This window comes from Caretta caretta, chromosome 7 (genome assembly GCF_965140235.1).
Source record: "Caretta caretta isolate rCarCar2 chromosome 7, rCarCar1.hap1, whole genome shotgun sequence".
Classification (NCBI taxonomy): domain Eukaryota; kingdom Metazoa; phylum Chordata; order Testudines; family Cheloniidae; genus Caretta; species Caretta caretta.
The window spans coordinates 97,719,778-97,744,691 of record NC_134212.1 but is presented as its reverse complement, the minus strand read 5'-3'; the positions used below and the strand labels follow the sequence as shown (position 1 = coordinate 97,744,691).

General features: G+C 38.4%; 1 protein-coding gene across 3 annotated transcripts in view; it reads left to right on the top strand.

The window, feature by feature from the left end:
- The window catches only part of INPP5A (inositol polyphosphate-5-phosphatase A), a 427,857-nt gene that overhangs the window by 276,540 nt on the left and 126,403 nt on the right, over positions 1-24,914 (top strand). For all 3 annotated transcript variants that reach the window (XM_048857376.2, XM_048857378.2, XM_048857377.2), the window contains exons 6-8: positions 2,182-2,285; positions 15,218-15,270; positions 22,687-22,806. In XM_048857376.2, coding sequence (XP_048713333.1) covers positions 2,182-2,285; positions 15,218-15,270; positions 22,687-22,806 — 277 coding nt within the window. The remainder of the gene's footprint in view (positions 1-2,181; positions 2,286-15,217; positions 15,271-22,686; positions 22,807-24,914) is intronic.

The following is a 24,914-nucleotide window of genomic DNA, read 5'->3' as shown; positions in this document are numbered from 1 at the left end:
TCTTTACAAAGGTCCTTTCAGCAGTAGTAGCCCACCTACACGTCAGTGGTGCATCGCAGTATTCCTGTACTCTTTATTCTGCTATCCCTGATCAAAGGAATTGTTTGAGTTGTTGAACAACCTGTCTGGGCTAATCTGAGGTGTTTCCATCCAGTAATAGAATTTATTGTTTCTTACAGTGAGGAGTTTGTTATTTTGCAAAGGAGACCATTCAAATTTGGACTGAGTTGTCTGTCTCTGTTAACAGCATTTTGTCATGTGAGTGGAGAGAGGGAACAATTGAAGAGTCTTTTCTCCTTTAGTTACAGCCGCTATGACTTGCTGATGTGCTTGAGGAGGTGCAAGCTACAACCTGTGATTTAGACCCTGATCCTTTTGGCATGGAGATGTTACCAGAGTTCATTACATTGTCTACCTAGGAAGATAGGAACTACCATTCTGCATGAGACCTGTGATCCATCTAGTCCAGAATCCTCTCTCCAACAATGGCACCTATCAGATGCTTCAGAGCAAGGTCCAAGAAACTCCACAGTAGGTGGATAATCTGCACCCCAGGAGAGTCTCCTCCTAACCCTTAACATATAGATATTGGTTTAAGGCTTGAAGCATGGGGATTTATGTCCTCTGTGTGTGTTTGTTGTAACTGTGGATATTCTTTTTATCCATTTAAATGTCTAATCTCTTTTAAATCTTCCTAAATTCTGACATTTTGTGGTAATGAGTTGCACAGTCTTATGATGTGCTGTGTGAAAAAATACCTCATTTTATCAATTCTGAAGCTGCTGCCTTCTAATTTCATTGAATGTCTCCTTATGCCTGTATGGGGAGATAGGGAGAGTCAAAGTTCCCAATCTGTTTTTTCTATACCCGTCAATATTTTGTATACTGTTATGTCCCCCCCCCTTAAGTTAAATCATCCCGAAGTTTTCAATCTCTTTTCATGGAAGAGCTTTTCCATGTCCCTAATAATTCTTAGCACTTGTCTTTGAATTCCCTCTAAAGTGCCATAGGGAGGCCACAGTGTAAGTTTGTCTTAAAGAAACAAGTGTTCACTCCTTACTCAAAGTATCATAGTTTGACACCAAAAAAAACTATCCAATATTGCCCTATCTTGAATATTCCTTTTTTGGGAGAAGTTTGAGAAAGTTGCGATAAGGGAATTCCAGCAATATATGGAGTTCTCTACTCTCCTTGACCCCGGTCAGTTGGTTTTTGGCCCTGAAGTGTGGTACAGAAACTGCACTGATCGTGTTAGCTGATGTCTTCCTCCTAGCAATCTACACATATATGCTGATTATTTAGATCCCTTTTTGTACCACTGTCCATGAGATTTTATTGACACCTGTGAATCTTGGAAGAGTAGCTTGGCTCATTCCTGAGAGTTTCCAGAGGATGGGATTGGGCAGTTATAACTCTGCTCCTTACAGTCTAAGGAAATATCTACACTTACTGGGGATCAATGCTGCTGCGATCGATGCACCAGGGGTTGATTTAGCAGGTCTAGCAGGTCCACTAAATTGACCACAGATTGCTCTCCCATCAACTCCGGTACTCAACTGGAACGAGAAAAGTAAGGTAAGTCAACGGGACAGGGTCTCCCATCGACACAGCGCAGTGTAGACGCCGCAGTAGATTGACCTAAGCTACTTGAATAACGTAGCTGGAGTTGCGTCACTTAGGTCGACTTACCCCTGTATTGTAGACAAGGCCTAAGGGAGTTAAGGGGGTAATAACTGGTAGTATTGCTGACTTTAAATAATTGGATATTGGCTTGTTTTGTAAAATGTGTAATTTTTATATTATGTGTGTACCTACTGTAAAGAACAGACGGATATTTGAAAATGTAAATAAATTAAATGATAAAGTATACAATTACAATATTTTTAAATAACATCATTTATACTTTAATTTATTTTTAATACATTTACTTTATTTATATCTGTTTTTGATCTGTTTGTACTGCAACCCAGTACAATACGCAAAATAAGCAAGAGATCCTATAACTTATGTTCCAACTTTGCCTCTTCCTACCATCAAAAAACAGCTCTGATTTTACATACTAATTGACCAGACCAACACAGCCTCTCTCCTATAGTTTCTGCTGCTTTTCTGATGAATGCTAAAAGCTGGTTGCAATGATATAGGTATATATGTTAAGTGTGTTTTTATATCTCTTCCTAGCCAAGAAGTATAAAAAGGTTACTGGCAAAGAAATCTACTCAGATACATTAGAAAGCACGCCCATGCTGGAAAAAGAGAAGTTTCCACAGGATTATTTCCCTGAGGTATGTACAGCCCAATGGAGCATTCCAAAGTGTAAGGGTCCAGTTCTAGTTTCTCTTGCACTGATGACTTCATTGGTGTTACTCCTGACTTAAAGTGGTATGAACTCCATCAGCATCAAATCGTAAGCCTCTAGTTTTTTTGTGTCTCCATTTCATAGAACCTGTAATAAACATTTTTGTAAACCAATAAGTATATTTATCAAACTCAATTGGAGTTCTATCTTTAAACAGTAACACGTTGTAAAGAATTTATTATTTATAGGAGATTCAAACTTTCCGTTGTGTCTCTTTTTCATTTTATGTATTTTTTTAAAATGGTGTTGGTGAGGGGTGCAAACATGCTGAAAATATTTAGTAGAACATTAGAGTTCACAGAACAGGCAGAGTCCAGATTATGAATCTGTTCCAGGCAAATAGGTTTTCCTCCTTAAAGGGATGGGACGTAGGTAAGTACAACTGGGTGCCTTTTAAAACCACATCTGCGTTGCCACAGTGGTGTGGTAATAGCATCTTTTATTCTGTGTGAAAGATACCATGGTTACTACAGTTACTGAGGGAGGTATATGTTGAATTTTTAATGGTGCCTATTGTATTTGGAAGAACCGCAAGTAACTTTCAAGGATACATGAGTATATTTTACTTCCTTTAAAAAAATGTTATTTATTATTACTATTTTAACACTGGTTTTGTGATGTTCATGGTGGTATTTTCTTCCCAAAATAAGGACTGTAACATACCTGACACTGAAATTGAAGTCCTGGACAAAACCTACCAGGTCAAGCTAAGAGCACTGTTTTTTCTTTGAGTACCACATGTAAACCTAAATAAAATTGCTGGATTCATTTCTGTTCTTTGACATTGAATTGTATTTTGAGATAGTACATTTTACAGGAGTGCACAGAGCATGGGATAAGCACTTACTGTTGGATGGATTTTAAAAATCAAAAGAATACAAATAAACAAAGTCAATGCCCACTGACTTTTGTAGGTAAAATGTGCAAATTATTTAAGTTTGGTAGTAACTGAATTTAAAAATGAAATCAGAATATTTGTAAATATTTGCACAAAGACATCTGGCTAGTTCATCCGTGCCTGAGGAGAGCGCTGCCTAAATATTTAAGGGTTGATGGCATGAAGATCATCCCTTTTGATATATGAATTTTAGCAAGCATGTTCTCATTTATAGTGCACATACATCTACTGAGAATGTAAACAGAATTAACTGCCTTTTTTATAACATTTTTGCTTCCATTGGGCCTCTTAAAATAAAAATAAATGTTAAATACTTACATTAGGAGTTTGGTTTTGCTCTACTTGAATGGGAGCATTGGTGGCTGTTCAGAGCATTTTATTTAATTCTTTTTCTCCATCACTGATAAGCTGTAGAAATGTGGCTGGTTGACAAAAGAAATAAGACTGACTGATCCATATTAAGGAATTATTTAATCATGCTATTGACAGTTTTGAACAGCGGATTGTGAATGGATAAGACTATAAGAAAATCACAGGCCATGGTTGGTGTTGTGGAAACTGCAGCTTTTAACATACACTGCAACCTTTTATAGTTACCGCAAATGTGAGTGAGTAGCGTTGCTACCTGGCACACAGGATTGCAATGCTACTCAAAACTGGCCCAGCCGCCCCTTTATCATGACCCAGGGAGGCCACTGGGGGGGGGGCAGACAAGGAGAAGGATGGGGACTAGGGACCCATGCGGGTCAGAGGTGGATTCCCGGGGGGCTTGCCCCACTCTCTGTCCTGGCTCCATACAGACTGCTGCCGCCTGCACTCAGTCCTGCTTGCACTGCCCTCTCGCTTTGCCTGGGGCAATACCACCTCTAGCAGCAGCAGCTCCTGCTCAGCCTTGAGGCCTACACCTTCCATAGCTGCCTGGCTGTACCAGGGGATGGGCTCAGGGAGGCCATGGTGAGTGGGACCAGGCAAGTGCTGGGACTAGGGGCTGCTAGTCCTACACAGAGCCTTCAGGGGTCTCTGAGCTGGGGCCACCTTTAGGGCACAAGGGCTCGAGTCCCCACACCATGCCCTGGAAACTGAAGGAATTTGGGGGAAGGAGGGTTATCCAGCCCCTGCTGGAGAGTAAAGGACCCTGCTGCCAACTCAACATCTAGTCAGCCAGCCGCCCATTCCCACCAAACCCCCACTTACTTCTGGCCTGAGGGGCTCCCATATCTCTGTCCTGAAGACCCTCACTTCCCTGCAAACATACCACACCTCTGCTTTGAGGGCATTTCCACTCACACCTGCACTTGCCCATTTACTGTACTTGAACTGACTGCACCAAAATTTCAACTTTAACAAACTGTGGCTACAACTTCTGGAAAAAAATAACCATACATTACAACTTTCCTAGAGCCTTATGCCTGGAGCACTTGATGTTAAGTCACACAGTGCAGGAGGCTCCTTTTTGTTTGCACCTGCTAAGGCACATCTGAAAACACATCTGAAAATTAAATATTTTCTAATTTTATTTTTCTAAGTCAGCAATTCCTGTAGTTGTCCAAATGATGTTATGGAGGTGGTGTACAAAAAAGGAGAAACCTCTGGATCAGACTTTTTTTTCAAGGTTTAGGCTCTGTTTCTCCATATAACACAATATGTTATAATAATGTTGCTATAGCTACACTTCTGCGTATATTTCCACTCATTTCAGGCTGCAGTATGGCATACATACGGCAGGTACGTTTTTTGTTTACTTTGCAAAATTTGAAAGTAATGCTAGACATTTTTAATATATAGTTAAATTTTATGTTTCTTGTTCTCTTTCATTTTAAGGCAGAAAAAGGAAAAATCTCGCAAAAAGCCTATACTACATCTAACTTAAGCTTGTATACTTACAGCTGAAACCAGATCACTGTGTTTAACCCATTTTCCTCTTACCCACACATTGGGGTGATTAGCTGGTCTTCAATAAATAGACCTCAAATAGTGGATATTCTGAAAATCTCTTCTACCACAATGAGATGCATGAGCGACGTATCAGTCTTCACACACAATTTCCAGGCTTTTGTGTGTTTTAGCCAGACTTTTATCATTACATTAACTTTTTTTGTATGTGTGAATTGGTTTAAGACTGATTTCTTTTCTTTTTATTACTGCCGCTTAAGGATGATCTAAAAGTAATTACAATGATTGAGGCATAATGCAATTCAAAATAATTACAGCCCACTGCATATAAAACTAACAAAACTTTCTGTGTTGATTTATGGGTCCTCTTGGCTGGGCATGAATCTGAAATGATGCCTTTGGGAGCAACACTGCAGATAATGTTAGGCCATTTAAAAAAGCAGATTTGTGTAGTCTATCAGGGCAGAGTAATGTTTTTTCCCCCATAGTGAGAAATTGGTTGTTATCATAGATCACAGATACTGCTCAAAGCTCTTATGAAAGATGAATTAATTTCACTAATGCTTTAATGCAAACCTTTCATGGAGAAGGCTGTATGGTGATAACCTTACTGCGGTCTCTCCTTTCTCAATGATGATTTATGTCGTCTTTTAGTAGATGAAACTGCCCGTATTCACAATCCATCTGCTGGCTAAAGGAATCCTATTAACAGGAGATCTGAGGAGAGACTTAATATTGTAGGGTGAAAGATGTGGTATCCCTTTCCTGGGGCTTGATTTTTGTTTGGTTGTTTCGGACAGGGGGGTGTCCTGTTTTAATATTTAGATACTTCTCTCGGAGAGCACTGATCTATATAATCTTTACCCGATTTTTGTGCTGGCTTACAAACAGTGAATCAGCTAACGAGTAGCTTGTTTAAAGTCAAAGCCAAGCTCATTGCTTTAAAAACTATAGGCAATTGTCTGTCTTCCTGTCCCTGCCTGTAATTCTTTTTTCAACTGTGTTCCTGGAAGTCCTGTTTTTCCTAGTATTTACAAACAGTGTTTGGGTCCGTTAAAGACCAGGAAGCAGCCAAAAGGTATTGGATTGCAGTTTATACCTCAGACTGGTGATGGCATTCAGGACCACACTTTTTTGTTTATCTGTTCTAGCTGTATTTTATGTGCTGTGCTATTTTAGGCCCTAATCCTGCAAACCTTTTCACACATTCTTAATTGAAACAAGTGAGCACTCCTGTGAAGATAATGGAATTACTTGCATGTTTTCAAGCAAAGCACTTCTATAACTGTTTGCAAGGTAAGGTCCTCAGAAATTGTCTATTAGGCAGGGAGATGATCTCCTGGTTTAAGTACAGGCAGGCAGATTGGGAAAGTGGGTTCTTGTGCTGTCCTGTCTCTCTCTAATTTGCTGTATGATCATGGACAAGTCATATAATCTTGTGCTTCAGCTATCCCATGTATATATAACAATATCTACCTTACTGGGCTGTTGTGAGGTGTAATTCATTAATGTTTGTAAAGCATTCTGAAAGCCTTGGAGAACATGAACTGTAGAAGTTCTATCATATTTTGTTCTTGTGTGACATACAAGATAGACACATCCATGTAGAGTCCTGGCAACCCTAAATTCTCCTGTCCTGTAGAAAGGAAGTGCTGTTTTAATACGTATGTAGTTCTGGGTTGTGGGTTTTTTAGCGTAATAAACCATGAAAAAGCAGAAAAATCTGTAGGACAAGGGAAATATTAAGGCTCCAAGACTGGAGGGAGTGATTATAAGCCTGTGCTCATGCATTTTTTTAGTTCTGTTTTCAAATACTTGTAAGTTCGTGATTGAAACTAATTATTTTTCGTTATTTTGGCTGTAATTATAGGCCAGAGAGCTGCTAGAACAGAACTTGCATGACTGCAGCTACTGGTAGGGTCAACCTCTTCTTATTCCCAATCCCTTCCTCTGTGATCTCCAACTCACTAGCTCTTTCTATTTAACACAGAGGGGAGACCCCCTGACCTTTCCTCATTCCATGCTCTTGTCCTGGTTGCTGACACAGAATGCATGTAGACCGCTTTTATCAGTTAGAAACACTTAACTAGAACATCCAATTAAAAATAATTAACTAAATCAGCCTTCCTTTCATAAGATGCATTTGCCAGCACCACAGGGAGGTAATCACAGAAAGGCCTCTGGCAGATGAGCCCCACTACAAGAAGCTGCCTGTGCTAGCAGAAAGAACTGAGGACAGAACTCATCTGACTGTTGTTTTAGTTTCCATCCAATTAATATGCTCCACAGTGAAACTGTTCAGAGAGAAATCTTTGGGTTAAGTAACATCGAGACATACTCAGAGCACTTCTATTTATATCCCATTTGATATGAATAGAAAGAAAACAGGAGACTGCAATCCTTACTCAAGCAAAGCTGCACAATTTGAGCCAAAATGTGCTTGCCCTTGAAAATTACATACTGTATACAATTGTACTCTCTCAAAAACAGTGTTTTTCAGAAGTAGAACTCTGAGTTGAATAATTACCATAAAGAAATGATATATGTTGGTGGCTAATATATTATTACTGATCTATATAAATACATTTGCAATGGACGTAATTATTTAGAAATGATATGCTTTAGTGTAAAACTGGATGGAAATGCATTTGATTTATCATAGGTTTGTTGTATTTATTAACATTGTGTGCAAATTCACTTTTTGAAATGTCAGTTTTTCAATTAGATGTTTTTTTTAGCAAATTCACAATCCATATTAGATAGTATTTTTCTGTTAGATAATTGGTCATTATAGCTCTATGTTAAGAGTAAAATTATCAACTGGCATGCCACATGGTGTTAGTTTTTCTATCATTATGTAGATTAACTTTAGAATCTTGAACTACTGATAAGTGTTTCTGAACATTTTAATAACTAAGAAAGCTACTATGCTACAGGCATAGGTGCTGACTCTGTGGTTGCTCTAGGGCCCACAGGGAAAAAAATAGTGGGTGCTCAGCAGCCCTGCGGATCAGCTCCTTCCCCTTCCTCCCAGCGCCTTCTGCCCTCCATGATCAGCTATTCAGTGGCGTGCAGGAGGTGGGGGGGAAGCGGGGAAGCGGGGGCAGGAAGAGGCAGGGTGGGGACTTGGAGAAGGGGTAGAGTGGAGGCAGGCCCTGGGGCAGAGCAGTGGTCGAGAACCCCCCAGGATCTGAGTAAGTCGGCACCTATAGCTATAGGAGCATAGCTTTATATAGATCACAAATTTGAATGTCATTTGAGAAAAATTCCATCATGAGCCAAACAAACTTAAAATTAAGTACTGAAAGGTAAAAATATGCTGTATTCCCAAGTAGAAGTCTATAATTTTTGAATAGTGTTGTTTGTATTGCAATAGCATCCAAAGGCCCAAACAGGTTTGGGACCTCACTGAGCTGTGTGCGATACGAACACTCAGGAAGGTGAGGAAGATACAGTCCCTGCTCCAAAGAGTTTATCATCTAATCTAATGATTTCACATCTGTACAATAGTGTAAACATTTAGAATCTTCTAAGGCGATCAAGGAGAGAAAAGCCATCATCATCAGGAGGTACATCCAGATTTTTTCTATGAGAAGTTGTAATAAGTGTTGTTGGGTTTTTTGCATTCATACAACTGGTATTATTACTGACTAGTGTAAACCACTGAACATATTATAATATCCATGGAATAGCATTTAACACAAGTCCTTACATGAGGCTCTAAGGAGGAGTTCCTTTTACTGCAATGATAATATAACATGGGAGGTACTGATACTGAAGGTCACTTAGTGCATCAGCTGCATTTGCAGGTTGTTAGACCTGGTTTCTTTTGTTGTTCAATTGATTCATCTACAAATTTTTTCCCTTCTTCCTCTTTGAACCATGCTGTTCATTTAAGAAGCTGCAATTATAGTGCAGTCATTGCCACTTTAATCTGTCTTTCCTTCATGGCCCTGCTTTGTATGGTTGAATAAACCCTTGCTGGGCCACTATTTAATTTGATATGGTCCCTCACAGTAGAATGATGGAGAAAAGATGAATTAAGGCTCTGTGCTAGTCATTATCAATCATGGTTTGTGTTCATTACTTATTGCTCACAGTGCATTTTGACATTAGCCCTCCATAACCTCTCTCTTCATGTTAATGTTGTCTGGAGGTCCTTTTACCCCATGTAGCTGAGGTTATTTATGTAGGTGGTGTTTCTAGAGGGTTTTAAAAGGTCAATACAATCTCCCTGGGGACCCTATTCACAAAGAGAAAGCTTGCACAATGTAACTGCAAGTTTTAGAAATGTGAGGTGTTTTAAACTCAGAGATTTCAGATTTTTAATTTAATTTATTACAATTAAAATTTGGCAAAGTGGGATCAAGTATATATTGCTGTGCATAAAACCAATAGTCACTACACAAGTGTAGGCATTACGAAACCCCAAAATACCATAACAGACTTCTGTATTTGGACCCTAAGATGGCATATCAACTAATATGCAAATACCTTAAGTCACATTTGGAAATTTGACAATAGATACATTTTTACAATAAGAAACACTGTACAGATCCTAATTAGATCAATATGCATATCTGCAAATACTTGTGTATCCATTCACCACTCTAATTATTCCAAATCTAAAGAAGTTGTTGCAGGTCTGTTATTTTACCTAAAGACATGAGTAACTTCATCTAAATTGGCCTTTATTTAACCTAGTTCTCAGATGGAAGAATCTGATGTGATCTATTGTGTTAAAAATACCCATTGCTATCCAATATTTAAAATATCCATGTTCTCCTTCTCTCTTATATATTGCCCTGAGCCCCCAATCCCCCATCGAGCCTCTATTACCAACAAATAGACATGTCTGAGAAGAAAAAGAGCATGGAAGAAGCTAATCAGGCAATACCCTGATTTTGTGCAGAGGTATCCTAGTCGCAGCCTCAGGGAATTGAATAGGGCCCTTCTATGGATGTCCCTTCTTCGAAGTCCAGAGAGGCTGCTGTTTGCTAAAGGCGAAGCTGGTCTGAAAGGATATCAAAGAACTAATTTCCCTAGGGTCATTCAAAGGAGTCTTTTGCAGTATGAAGTTCTATCAAAACATCCTATTCCAATTCTGGCTGTGTTTGCTGCTTTGGTCCAATCAGCTGCCAAGAGTGCACAAATTTCAGTTGGAATGTTAGTATTTCTTAAGTGAATGTCTGAAGCTTTGTTTCTTTAAAATGGAGAAGCTGCTCCATTGTAGGGTGAGGCTTTATATAGTTGACTACAAAAAACTTGGTATGACTGTTGTTCAGGGGGCACTGTACAATGTTCCCAGTCAAGCATAGTTGACTATTTTGAAGATTACTAGTTGCACATGGTAGCTGTGCTTGATAAAGACATTTAATACGGGAGGCCTCTGGTGAAATCCTGGCCCCATTTAAATCAATGGGATTTTTGCTATTGACTTCAGTGAGGCCAAGATGTCACTCAGTCATACTAGTTAACACAGGGCTGTTTGAGCTGATACATTCCATAATGCATCAGACATCCTGAAAGAATATCTGTAAAGAATCCAATTTTTAAAAAACAGACAGCAAGGTAAGAACATAAGAATGGCCATACTGGGTTAGACCAAAGGTCCATCCAGCCCAGTATCCTGTCTATCGACAGTGGTCAATGCCAGGTGCCCCACAGGGAGTGAACCTAACAGGTAATGATCTAGTGATCTCTCTCCTGCCATTCATCTCCACCCTCTGACAAACAGAGGCTAGGGACACCATTCCTTACCCATCCTGGCTAATACCCATTAATGGACTTAACCTCCATGAATTTATCCAGTTCTCTTTTAAACCCTGTTATAGTCCAAGCCTTCACAACCTCCTTAGGCAAGGAGTTCCACAGGTTGACTGTGCACTGAGTAAAGAAGAACTTCCTTTTATTTGTTTTAAACCTGCTACCCATTAATTTCATTTGGTGGCCCCTAGTTCTTATATTATGGGAACAAATAAATAACGTTTCCTTATTCACTTTCTCCACACCACTCATGATTTTATATACCTCTATCATATGCCCCCTTAGCCTCCTCTTTTCCAAGCTGAAAAGTCCTAGCCTCTTTAATCTCTCCTCATATGGGGCCCGTTCCAAACCCCTAATCATTTTAGTTGCCCTTTTCTGAACCTTTTCTAATGCCAGTATATCTTTTTTGAGATGAGGGGACCACATCTGTACGCAGTATTCAAGATCTGGGCGTACCAGGGATAGTTGATACTAACATTTGATATGCTCAAAGCCAGAGTTATTTTGAAATCCATTAACTGTTTATAGAGTCCTTAACTTTTGGAGGTCTCGTTTCTTTCAAGATACATTTATTGTTGTGGTAAATGTAGCAATTGCTGTGTTAACTTAGGTGAGGATGTTGAGATACATGAGTGGCATTTGACATAGGACTCTGGAAATAGGCTGAATGTAGTTGTAAGAGGGTTCTCTGTATTTTTTTTTAATTAGTTAGTAGCTAGTATCACAATCTAAATATGTTAAAAGAATTCAGTTGGGAGAGAAGAATCAAGTAAGTAGTATGATTTATCATCAGTCTTAATTGAAACAGAATCTGAGGCCACTGTTAGAAATAAAATTCAAATACAATTACAAATAGAAAATATGCACACAAACCTTATTCAGTGTTGATGGTTTTCTAGTAAATCTTTAGAACCCTGAAAGAGCTTTCACAAATTAGGTATCTTGGTATCCACAATGTCTCGGATAAAGGAGAACTCTTCAAAGCTAATTTTATTAAACAATTTACAAAAGCTATCAAAGGACTAGAAAAATGGGTTGGAATACCACTACGGTATCTCTCATTGAGAGGATTGGTGGTGTTAAAATTATAACTTTCCCACAAGTCAACTATCTCTTCTCAAATCTCCCCTTTGGTATCCCTCAACTCTTCTTCAAACAAATTAATTTCAGTGTTTCTACATTCATTTTTGTCAGTCAGGCACCCAAAGTTGAATCACAGACTGTGAAACATTCTTATGAAAGGACAACTGGCAGGCACAAACAAATCCCTGATGCAGGAAGAATAAGGCACAGAACCATGTCAGATTTTTAAAAAATAGCTAAAATGTCCTGAAAACACCCTGTGCCTGTATAGCAAACTATCTGAAATTATGGGGCCATAATTCAAGTCATGAAAAAAAAATAGAAGAAAAAGCATTCATAGTGCAATCTGTTCACATTTCCAAATATAAATGTTGAGTCTTTGTATGAAGCACTTTATTGTTAATCAATGTTCTTGAACTTTTTACTATTTTCAGTTGAACATTTTCTTGTTTTTCCAGTTGCTGAATCAATATAAAGCTGATGAAACTATATGAAGTGTATGAGAATGCTAGCAATCCTCACTAGCATGTTTCAGCCAAAACTGTTCTTTAGTTAAGCTGCTTATTTGAGAGCTGCTCAACAGATGTGATTGTAAAATTCAGATCCTGGATATAGGTATTTAAAGGGACACTATAAAAAATTGTAGACTAGAAAGTGGACTCCCTTTTTTTTCTCTTAAATTTATTTAATCCACATAACTGTATATGTTTTTTTTCCAAAACAGATGCTTAAATAGTCTTTTTCTTAAATTAAAATTAAATCAGTGAGAGTAGCCCATCATTTCTGGATAACTCTACTTACACAAACCACTGTGAACTTGTGTTAAAAGAAAATATTCATGTAAGTTTTCACCTTCAAGCTACCAAGTTCAAGTTGTTATTCAGTCAAAACAATATAGATTTTAAAAGTATCTCTATAAACTGATGTTTTGAATATAAAGGGGATTTTGTTGGGGGTAAGGGAACCTTAGTAAAAGGACAGTTGTAAAGGGACAATGTATTTTTTGCATTTTTCTGATTGGTTACTGCTGATTTGTTGCCTCAAGAACCAGGGAGGTAATATTTTTAAATGATCCGGTTGCCAGGAAGATAGATGTACAATTAAAGAGAAGAAAATAAGAGGTGATGCTCATCTGAAAAATAATGAGAAAACTGTCTGCTTTGACTTTATGTATACAGTGTTGTTGTAGTCCTGTTGGTCACAGGATATTAGAGAGACAAGGTGGGTGAGGTAACATTTTTTACTGGACCATCTTCTGTTGATGAGAGAGACCAGCTTTTGAGTTACACAGAGCTCTTCTTCAGGTCTGGGAAAGGTACTCAGAGTTTCACAGCTAAATACAAGATCATATAAATAGTTTAGCATAAGTAGTGAGTATATATTCTATGAGACTATTCAAGGCGAAGTGGCCCATTAACAGCCTTGTAGTCATAGTACAAAAAGGGGAGGTTAGTGGGTTACAGATTTTTGTAATAAGTCATAAATCCAGTGTCTTTATTAAGACTGTGACTTTTAGTTTCTAGCAAAGTTATGAATGTAAGCTCCCAAACTCATCTTTTGAAGGTGTTGTGCAGGTTTCCTTTGAAGATGAAGGCTGATAGGTCAAATACAGAGTGATTGCTTTTTGAAAAGTGTTCACCCACAGGTGATATGGTATTTTTGTCTTCTATCATTTTCCTGTGTGAGCTCATTTGAGAGAGTAGTGATTGTCTGTTTTCACCCACATAGTAGTTATTGGGGCATTTAGTGCACTGGATGAAGTACACCACATTTTGTGATTAGGTAGGTGTAGGACCCATAGATCTTGAAAGGTGTGTAGTGTGTGTGGGTGTTGATCACTTGTAGCAGTGGAGATATATTCGTAGGTTTTGCATCTGTTGTTCTAGCAGGGCCTCGTGCCGCTTTGAGTTGGTAGTTCCTGGTCTGTGGGGAGCTTGCTTCTGATGATGAGCTTGGTGAGGTTGAAGGATCTTTGAAGGCCAGAAGAGGGGGTTCAGGAAAGATTTCTTTCAGGATAGGGTCCCCACTGGTTATGGGTTATAGTTGTTTGATGATACCTTGTATGCGTTCCAGTATGGGGTTGTAGGTGACAGCTAAGAGTATGCAGCCGAAGGGGGTTTTATTTCTGTATTGAAACAGGTTCTCTCAGGGTATTTGGGTGGTTTGGACTTTGTTAGGCACCAGTTTATTAGGGTAGAGTTTCGGGGGTGAGTGAAGAATTTCATCTAGTGTTATGTTCACAGTAAGGAGAAAAGAAAGCACCTTTCAGGGTATATGTCAAAAGTGTATATATTGCCTCATGAGAGGCCAGAAGTGTGATTACTTCAATTCTGAAGGATGCTGTACTATGGTTAATAGTTATTTATTATAAGTAGTTGCAGTCTTTTGCCACAAAATCACAGGCATCATCGTTTAAGTATATCTGGGGCAATGAATAGTCCAGCATCACAGTCACTGTAGCCATATATATATGGGATTCAACATAATGGCTTTGTTAATTTAATTTAATTTTAATTAATTATTTTTTGGGGGGGAGGGGTAGAGCAATTTAGGACCACGGCTGAAAGAATTCTTTTGCTATGCCAGCAGTATTATACCTTGGCAGTAGTTTTGTATCTTACAGAGGATATTGCTGTTTTGATAAATGTATTATTACACTCTCATTAAAATTCACTTTAACTTTTACAGAATTTTTAGGTAGGCAGAATCTGCAGAAAAAGTACAGCTTTCTAATATGTCCCATTCATTTAAATTCATTGTAAAACTCCATGATGCATCTTCACAGTTTAGGTAAATTTACAAACAAGTTAAGGCATTTATGCACAATTGATAAGACTTGGTTGTGGGGTTTTTGGTATGTATTCAAAGTAATTTTATTTTTCTTCTGAAAGTACAAATGTAACAATCGTTTCCTTGTTAGTACTCACTTATGTAAAAGTGACTAGGTTTTTTTAAGTAGTTTTTATTTGAGGTTTATAGTTGTACTAATGAAACAAAGAAGTAAGCAGTGCAATTTAAATCCTTATAGTAGAGAATAATATTTTATTTGTTTAATTCATAGTGCTCATTACTTAAACATTATATGGATTGTTCATTTTATGTTCTCAATAAACAGTTTAAAAATATTCTCTTGTAAAGTATATTTAACCTCTTCATACACTCCCATCAATCCTTCATTTAAGCTGACTGATTTAAATTGCTTATTTATTTTTCAGTGTAAATGGTCCAGAAAAGGCTTCATTCGCACAAGATGGTGTATTACTGATTGGTATGTTGCATCCTATTAAGTTATTTATGCTTATTTTTATTTCATATATATTTTCTATGAGAAACTTTATGTATATAACCTAATTTATTTGCTACAAAGAAGAGATGACAGATCATGCTTAGCTTTATTATGTGCAAAATAATTCTCAGTAAATTGTAAATGACAAGTGGTAAAACTCACTTTTATAAATGTGATTTTAATATTTGCATAGTTGCCATTAGACTGATCAAGAAAATTATCTGTGAGGCACAGATATCCAAAAAGCTTTGGAAGTATTTATGAAAAAATATACCACTTTCTATGTACTCGTTCAGCTAGCCATTTAGAGCCCAAGCCAGTGCCCACTTAAGTCCATTGAAAAACTTCCAGTGACTTCACTGGGTGTTGGATCAAGCCCATATACATCAGTTCCTGCTACACATTTGTGCACTGAAACACATCTGCAATGAGCAATTGTTCTTTATTTGCAGAATTTAGGTCTGCCTTGATATTTTGGGCCCAGATCGCGGCTCATCCTATGCTGGCCAAATATTTAAAAACTCGGAATCATAAATATTCAGTTTGCTATTATTTGTAGGGTTACATTTTTTAGTTATTATATGGTAGATGGGATAGTGCCTCCATAAGAAATCAAAGGGAATTGAGAGGTTTATCCCTCATTGATGTCTCCTGTTTTCAATAAATTATTATTGCTTCACAGGTCTTTATATATAAATATATTCAGTAAAAATGGTGAATATTTAAGATATTTAGCAATCCTTTCTGTTTAAGAATCCTCGGAAAGTGTGAGTTTGTTGTTGTGTAACCCTGAGATGAATTAGTAACTTATCCTAAAATAATGTTACTTAGAAAATAATGTAAAAAGTTTGTGATACTGACTGTACTTGACTATCAGTTATGTGTATTACATCATGAGATTGCCAAACCTACTTGAGTTGTGTCTGATGATAGGCTTATAAGAGAGAAGGTCATGTGAACTAACATTCACTCTTATGTTAGTTTTGCATTATTTCTTAACTTGTCAATAGTTTTTTAAAGCCCAGCATTATTGTGTAGAGTGGCTATTGGCTGAGAATGGGTCACATGTCTCTGTGACCTAAACCAGAGAAACTTCAGCTGATGTTGTGGTACATTTAAGAGGAAAAGCCTCTATATTTGAGACATTTAAGTTTATTTCATATTTATTTATTTTGGGGCATATTTCTTTATTTGTCTTTAAAATTTAAAAGGAGTGTAAGGGACAAAAATTGGGAAGAAAAAAACTGGAAAAATTGGTTAAATTTCACCTTCGTTTATCCAGGAATGAATGGTTGGCTCAGAAAGAGGCAAGCTCTATCTCTCAAGAACACCAAATGTATATTTCTTATTCTTCAAGCTGTTGGTTAACTGCTGCTATGGATATATCAGATTTATGGGGAAATTATTGTTGTTTCTGATATAATTTTGGGTAATGAGAATAGAAAATCTTGTTCTAAATATCAAAGGCATCCATTAGATTCTAGAAACAAAGCAGAGTAAATAATAATGTATTCTGCCATCAAGAAAGCATGAATATGGTACTCTCAAATAGGTTGAGGCATAGTGGCTGAGTGATTAAGGTACTTGACTACAATCCCTGAGGCTCTGGGTTTGAGTTTTGCTCAATCTCACACTGAAAGGCTACCTCTGTTTCACCCAACTGCAAAATGGGTACCTGATCTGCAGAGGTGAGAAGTCAAAGGTATTGGCTAGGGAAACTGATGTGCCTTAAACTGCATCAGCCTGATGAGCCATCTGTGCCTTGAACTTTTTTTTTTTTAACAACCAAATAATGTCCAACATCATTCCAATATTACATATAAAACTGTTTTCTGAGAAGAAGCTGTACCACCTATTAACTCTGTTTCTAATGGTCATCTGCAGTTGACTATTAGAAGTTTCTTTGGTAGATAGTTTATCTGTTTTTAATTGGTTGCATTAATATTGTTAACTCTTTGGGTGAGATAGAGAACTGGCGCTCTCTGAGATTCTGTGTTCTCAACACATTTGATCCAGATTTAGGACCCTTTACAGCAATGTATTTATGCATGTACCTAATTTTAAGCATATGAATAGTCTCTTTGAAGTCCAGGTTCATGTGCTTAAAGTTAGATATGTGCTAAAGTTCCTTGCTGAAATACATCCTAAATGAGTAACATTCACAGCAGAGGCATATGCAAGACAAAGGGTTTATGTAGGTGATACAGATTTTGAAGGTGTGTTGGAGTTTCTATAATCACTGAAGCTGTTTATTTTGCTTCTATGCAAATTATATTATTAATAATTACCTATATTGGGATTGGGGTCTGATTGTGTAGGATACTGTACAAACACAGGAGAATCCCAACCCCAGAAAGCTTAAACGTGGTTCCTATCTTATGACAAGAATAAACAGGAAAAATACTTAATATTCACCAAACTGCCTTCACAGATCCTTACTCTTAGAATCATGTGTGCTGCAGTATGGGTCTAGAACTGGAAAAAGCAGTAAGGGTATAATAGGGTAACATTATGCCACAATATATGCACCATAGCCATATCTATAAGGAAGGCACCTCAGCCCTGTTCCACAAGTTGCAGCTTTTCCATTTGCCATTGAACTTGGAACTGTTGGTGTGTCACCACATTTCCCATGTTGTCTGACTCTTTACTGTAGCTCTTTGTGTGTTGTGTTGTTCAAAGATAGTTATAAAAAACAAAGGTATTTTTCTCTTCTGTGGATATTTAGAATGTGCAGCCATTTCAGATCCTAAAACAAGGAGAGTTTGATTTTAAACGGTGTGACAAATGTTCACATACAATATTCGTAAGTGATGAATATTGTTCTTGGTTGTTGTATTTAGCATATGCACAGTAATTGGCTGAGCACTTGGTGAGAAACAAGGGAAGGGCTACTTCCTCCTTTGCTAAACTCTGGTTTGGCCCATAAATTAGGCAGGCAACTGTCGGATAACTTTAATGCTTTTTAATCTTCCTGAATCCAGGTGGCACAGCATGTGCCTCCAAGGATGGGGTTCTGTGGAGGAATGTATATTTATAGAACACCAATTATTGGAAACTAACCAAGCCTTTTCTTCTTACCTCATGAGGGACCTCAAGGTCTGTGTTGCCTTCTTGGGCTTTCTATTTTGGGGCACGTTGAAGCTGTGTTTAGAGAAAACATTGTTCACAGATGGGTTCAGAGTAAATTTTTACTCCAAGATAGGAAATGAATAATTGCTGGAGGGATTGGGCTGAGTGACTGAATGATCTGATTTAACTTCACATTGTGTATAATTTTCATAGGGCTATTTTCTGCCTGCCCTTTAGAGGGCCACTCCATGATAAAGGGTAAAAATGAAGAGGCCCCACAAACCTTTGTGTGATCTGCTTAAGGGATGAGCAGAATTGCAGTTGCTGTGTTCAAAATCGTGTATGACTACTATCAGGATGCTCTGATGGGCAAGCAGGCATCCAAAGGTGATGGAGAAGGGTCAGGCATAGGCAGAGAACATATACATAACGAAATAGGTGTAAGATTATAGTAATCTGTTTAAGCATGCATGTGCCTGTTCACCAAATAATAGATGGTCACATGTGTAAGAAATTCTGATTTGTTTAAACACATTACTTTTCCTAATGATTTATAGAGTTCCTTTTACCCAGAGGTTTTTAAAACCTTTATAGATTGTAAATTTGGGGAAAATTCTAGCTTCTCTCACACAGAAAAAATCCTCTGGGCTAGAGACTGACAATTGGTTAACCACAGCCTCAAAGGCCACAGAAGCAAATGAAACTCTGTATTTTGGTAGCTAAAACTGCTTTCATTATATAAAACCTGGAACTTCATGGCTCCAATTTCTGCTTCTGTGCCACAGCAAATGGTTCCTTCAACACCTTTGCTCTGAGTAGAAAGACTAAGGATATGTCTACCAAAGTTAGAATATTTTCCAGCTCGAGTTGACATATGCATACGCATGCTAGCTCTGATTTAGTTAGTGCACTCAAAATAGAAGTGTAGCTGTAACAGCGTGTGCAGCGGGAAGGGCTAGCCACCCCAAATACGATCCATTTGAGACCCTAGGTGTATACTTGGACCAGAGAATCCCTTGCACTGCTTTCACCACCTTGGCTACACTTCTGTTTTTAGCACACTACCTCGATCAGAGCTAGCACAGTCTCTTCAAGTTGGAAATCACACCTTACACCTGTAGTGCATATATACGCTTAATCTCCCTACTCAAAGCAAAGCTGTTGAAGGAAATGTTTGCTGCAACACAGAAGCAGAGGCTGGAACTGTGAAGTTCTAGGGTTTGTTCAATGGAAGCAGAATGAGATGCTAATGGTATAAGGTATAGGGGCATTATATTCATTAGAATGTTTCTTAAAATTGGAAGTAAAAATAGAGGGTATAGTGCAATTGACATTGCAAAGGACATCATATAGACAGGAATATTGCCAAGATATAATTATTGTTGTTCCTATTACAACATTGTCCAAAATATGCAAGGTACTGTACAGGCATATAGCAAGACACAATCCCTACCCCAAAGACCTTACATTCTTATGGCAGATATGACACAGCTACTGAAAGCTGCGATAATAGGGGGAGGGAAAGGAGGATGGGCAGACAAGGGTTACATAAACAAGATCAATTGCTAAACAGCCAGTGGGGCCACTGGATGATCGAGATGCTAAAGGAGCTCTCAAGGACGATAAAGCCATTGTGGAGAAACTAAATGAATTCTTCGCATCGGTCTTCATGGCTGAGGATGTGAGGGAGTGTCCCAAACCTGAGCCATTCTTTTTAGGTTACAAATCTGAGAAGCTCTCCCAGATTGAGGTGTCATTAGAGGAGGTTTTGGAACAAATTGATAAACTAAACAGTAATAAGTCACCAGGACCAGATGGTATTCACCTAAGAGTTCTGAAGGAATTCAAATGTGAAATTGCAGAACTACTAAATGTAATCTGTAACCTATCATTTAAATCAGCTTCTGTACCAAATGACTGGAGGATAGCTAATGTGACGCCAATTTTTTAAAAGGGCTCCAGAGGTGATCCCGGCAATTACAAGCCTGACTTTAGTACTGGGCAAACTGGTTGAAACGATAGTAAAGAACAAAATTGTCAGACACATAGATTAACATAATTTATTGGGGAAGAGTCAACATGGTTTTTGTAAAGGGAAATCATGCCTCACCAATCTACTAAAATTCACTGAGGGGGTCAACAAGCATGTGGACAAGGGGGTCCAGTGGATATAGCGTACTTAGATTTTCAGAAAGCCTTTGACAAGGTCCCTCACCAAAGGCTCTTAAGCAAAGTAAACTGTCATAGGGTAAGAGGGAAGGTCCTCTCATGGATTGGTAACTGGTTAAAAGATGGGAAACAAAGGGTAGGAATAAATGGCCAGTTTTCAGAATGGAGAGGGGAAGACAGTGGTGTCCCTGTACTGGGCCCAGTCCTTTTCAATATACACTGGATCCTCGCTAGAACGCGCGTCAATATAGCGCAAATTCTCATATAAAGCGGTTGCGACCATGAATCCCAAATTTAAATACTTTAATTGCAATTCATTTTAATGTGGTCCCCGCTATAACACGGTCCCCACGTTAACGCGGTACCACGCATGGATCCCAAATCCTGCATTCTAGCGAGGGTCTGGTGTATTCATAAATGATCTGGAAAAGGGGGTAAACAGTGAGGTGGCAAAATTTGCAGATGAAACAAAATTGCTCAAGATAGTTAAGTCCCAGGCAGACTGCGAAGAGTTACAAAAGAATCTCTCAAAACTGGGTGACGGGAACAAAATGGCAGATGAAATTCAGTGTTGATAAATGCAAAGTAATGCACATTGGAAAGCATATTTCCAACTATACATATAAAATGATGGGGTCTAAATTGGCTGTTACCACTCAAGAAAGAGATCTTGGAGTCATTGTGGATAGTTCTCTGAAAACATCAACTCAGTGTGCAGCTGCAGTCAAAAAGCAAACAGAATGTTGGGAATCATTAAGAAAGGGATAGATAATAAGAAAGAAAATATCATATTGCCTCTGTATAAATCTATGGTATGTCCACATCTTGAATACTGTGTGCAGATGTGGTCGCCTCATCTCAAAAAATATATATTGGAATTGGAAAAGGTTCAGAAAAGGGCAACAAAAATTATTATGGGTATGGAACGGCTGCCATATGAGGAGAGATTAATAAAATTGGGACTTTTCAGCTTGGAAAAAGGACGACTAAGGGTGAATATGATGAAGGTCTATAAAATCATGACCAGTGTGGAAAAAGTAAGGAAGAAAGTGTTATTTACTTCTTCTCAGAACACAAAAACTAGGGGTCACCAAATGAAATTAATAGGCAGCAGGTTTAAAACAAACAAAAGGAAGTATTTCTTCACACAACGCACAGTCAGTCTGTGGAACTCTTTGCCAGAGGATATTGTGAAGACCAGGACTATAACAGAGTTAAAAAAAGACCTAGATAAATTCATGGAGGATAGGTCCATCAATGGCTATTAGCAAGTATGTGCAGGGATGGTGTCCCTAGCCTCTGTTTGCCAGAAGCTGGGAATGGGCGACAGGGGATGTATCACTTGATGATTACCTATTCTTTTCATTCCCTCTGGGGCACCTGGCATTGGCCACTGTCGGAAAACAGGATACTGGGCTAGATGGACCTTTGGTCTGACCAAGTATGGCCATTCTTATGTTCTTATTTAGTTGGTATGCATAGAGCTGGTAAGAGAAAGGTAATTCCATTTTGCAGAGTATTTTAATATTTCAAGATTTGGTTTCATTCCAATGAGGACCAAAACCAAAAATGTAAAAATTCTCAGTGAAAGGGAATGGAACACCAGCTCTGGGGCTGTCTGCCTGGAAGGCTGCCCTGGAGCCACAGACCCTGGAAGTCCTGGGGTTCCTGGTAGCCCACTGGGTGGGCAGGCAGGTGAGCTGGCAGGAAGTCAGGTAGGTTCCTTCGGATCTTCAGTGAAATCAAACCATTTCCACAAAATGTTTCAATTTAGCTGAATCTCCAAAACACTGTTTCATCTGCAATTTTCCAGCCAGCTCAAGTTATGCGTATGTCATGTTACAGTTTGCCCAGTTTGCACAAAAATCCCCACCCCTCTTTCTGAGCTGTAATTGATCTCAATCTTTCTATTTTTGCATAATACATAAACCGTAAACAGAAGCCTAGCTGAAACCTTAACCATGGATCAGATTGGTGCTACTCTCCATGGCAATTTCTGGTACGATAGCATAACTTTGCACTGTCTGGATGAGTAAATGTAAGTTGCCGTAGCAGTGAATATACAATGTTGTGCTATGATGTTGAATGCTCCACTGCTTGCTACTAATGTTTTTTCTTTTATCCTGAGTCATTTTATTTGTTTTTCCTTTGTCATAGTGCCTTTGACTTGGTAAACATTCATCTTTTCCATGATGCTTCCAATTTAATTGCTTGGGAAACAAGCCCATCGGTTTACTCAGGAATACGACATAAAGCTCTTGGTTATGTACTTGATAGGTATGTATTAGACTCTATTAGTCTCTCTCATCCTCCTCTTCCCCTCAGTCATTTATAAAAGCTATGATAAAAAATACTTTCTAGTCATACCAAGATTTTTATTCCACTGTCGAAAAACAGTTGCACACAGTATACTGTTGATATCATTTTCCTCCACTTGCAAGACTGCACGAATACAGATTAAAACAGTACACTTTTTATAAGAGTTAAGAATGTTTTCACATGGATCTGATTAGAGGTCAGTTTGTAATGCTGATTATTTTAAAAGAAATTGAAAAGACTGGGGAATTTCTATGGATTTTCTATAGCCTTTTGTAGCCTAGGGGGGGAAAAGTATATTTTTAAATGGTGTTAGCACATCTTAAAAGTACACCTTTTCCCCCCAGTCTACACAGGGGCTAAGTGCAAACAAAAAGTGTTGCTGTTCAAATGTGTTTTCAATGCAAGGTATGTTAATCTCAACAGAAGCAGTGTACGCTAAACATCTAATCTGATTGTAAAAGAGAATGTATTATTTGTACACAGCTGCCATAGCTATTGATAGCACCATGGTCTATAACAGTGTTAACAAAGTAAACTCAGTCCAGTGGGCAGTGCACTGTCAGAATATGCTAAAGAAACTTTTGATAATCCTCTTTAGCAGTTATGGATCCATAATAAAGGCAGCCATCAAGAAAAGATGATTTATGTATGGGCATACATGTATTGGCAATGTATAGGCAGAAAGGAAGTATATTTATACAGCAGTAGCCTGAACTGTCACATCTAATGATTCTCTGGAAGATTTGAATGCTTCTTTTATGAAGTATTGATTGAATTCATGTTTCCCAGAGAAATAGAGCCTAAAAGTTTATCTTTAAAGATGTTTTCATATGCAATGTTGTCTATAACGTAATGGTGATACTGTAAATGTAACTTAACTTTTTAGGAATCTCTCTAAGCAATTACAGATAAGTTAGGAATAATTTGATATCAGGAGCGAATAGGTTCATTCATAACATGGTTCTTTTCATGCAGTTCTTTCTCTTTTCCTTTCTTATCTAAACATTGAAATTTTCTCCTCTTCAAACACACATGCATGCTTTCTGTGACATTGCTAGTAGTTACATCTCCCTGCTTCTTAACAGATTCCCATCACCCTGCAGCCAACCTTCCCTCCCTTGTTCCTTGCAAGACACGTCCCTTCCACCTTCTTACATACACTCTCCCCAGACTTTGCCCCCCTCACCCTCACACGTGAAGTCATCTGGCATCAGTGTGGCCTTCTTTCTAATATATATTAATTAACATGTTTAAAATCCTAATGCAGACAAGGCAAGTTATAGCTGTAACGCGCATAAGTTAGCTGGTTGAGGCAAACCATAGGGTCCTCGACCAGCTAACACACATTAAAACTACAATTTTCCTTGACTCAGTAGGATGTGAACATGTTAGCTAATGTGCTAAAAACTGACCTTTTCTCCTAGTGAAGACTAGACCTCTCTGGATACCATGATATGCTGCTTTCTCTACTCCTCCTTTTAAGCCCCCATATTTCCCAAGTTCCCTCCCTACAAATCCTACTGTAACCCACACACCTTCTGGGTGTGGTGTTCTGTCCCATCTAGTGGCACCAAGACCACTTAGAGAGAAAAGGAGTACTTGTGGCACCTTGGAGACTAACCAATTTATTTGAGCATAAGCTTTCGTGAGCTACATCCAATGAAGTGAGCTGTAGCTCATGAAAGCTTATGCTCAAATAAATTGGTTAGTCTCTAAGGTGCCACAAGTACTCCTTTTCTTTTTGCGAATACAGACTAACACAGCTGCTACTCTGACACTTAGAGAGAGAGAGAGAGAGTTAAATGAGTCTGCTCTACAGCCTAAAATTTAGAGGCAGTTGGCTTTTAGCTCATATGGTAGAGGCTCATGCACTAAGCTTCAGAAGTCCCTGGTGTTACATTAGCACCTCACATCACTCCTCCATAAAAGGCTTCTATCAATCTCCCACTTCCCTATAGCCTCCAGATGATTCCTCTCCTGGAAGCCTGTGCCTTGGTTAATATTACTGCAGAGCTATGACTCAGGTCCTACCAAATTCACAGCCAGGAAGAACATGTCAGAGGTCA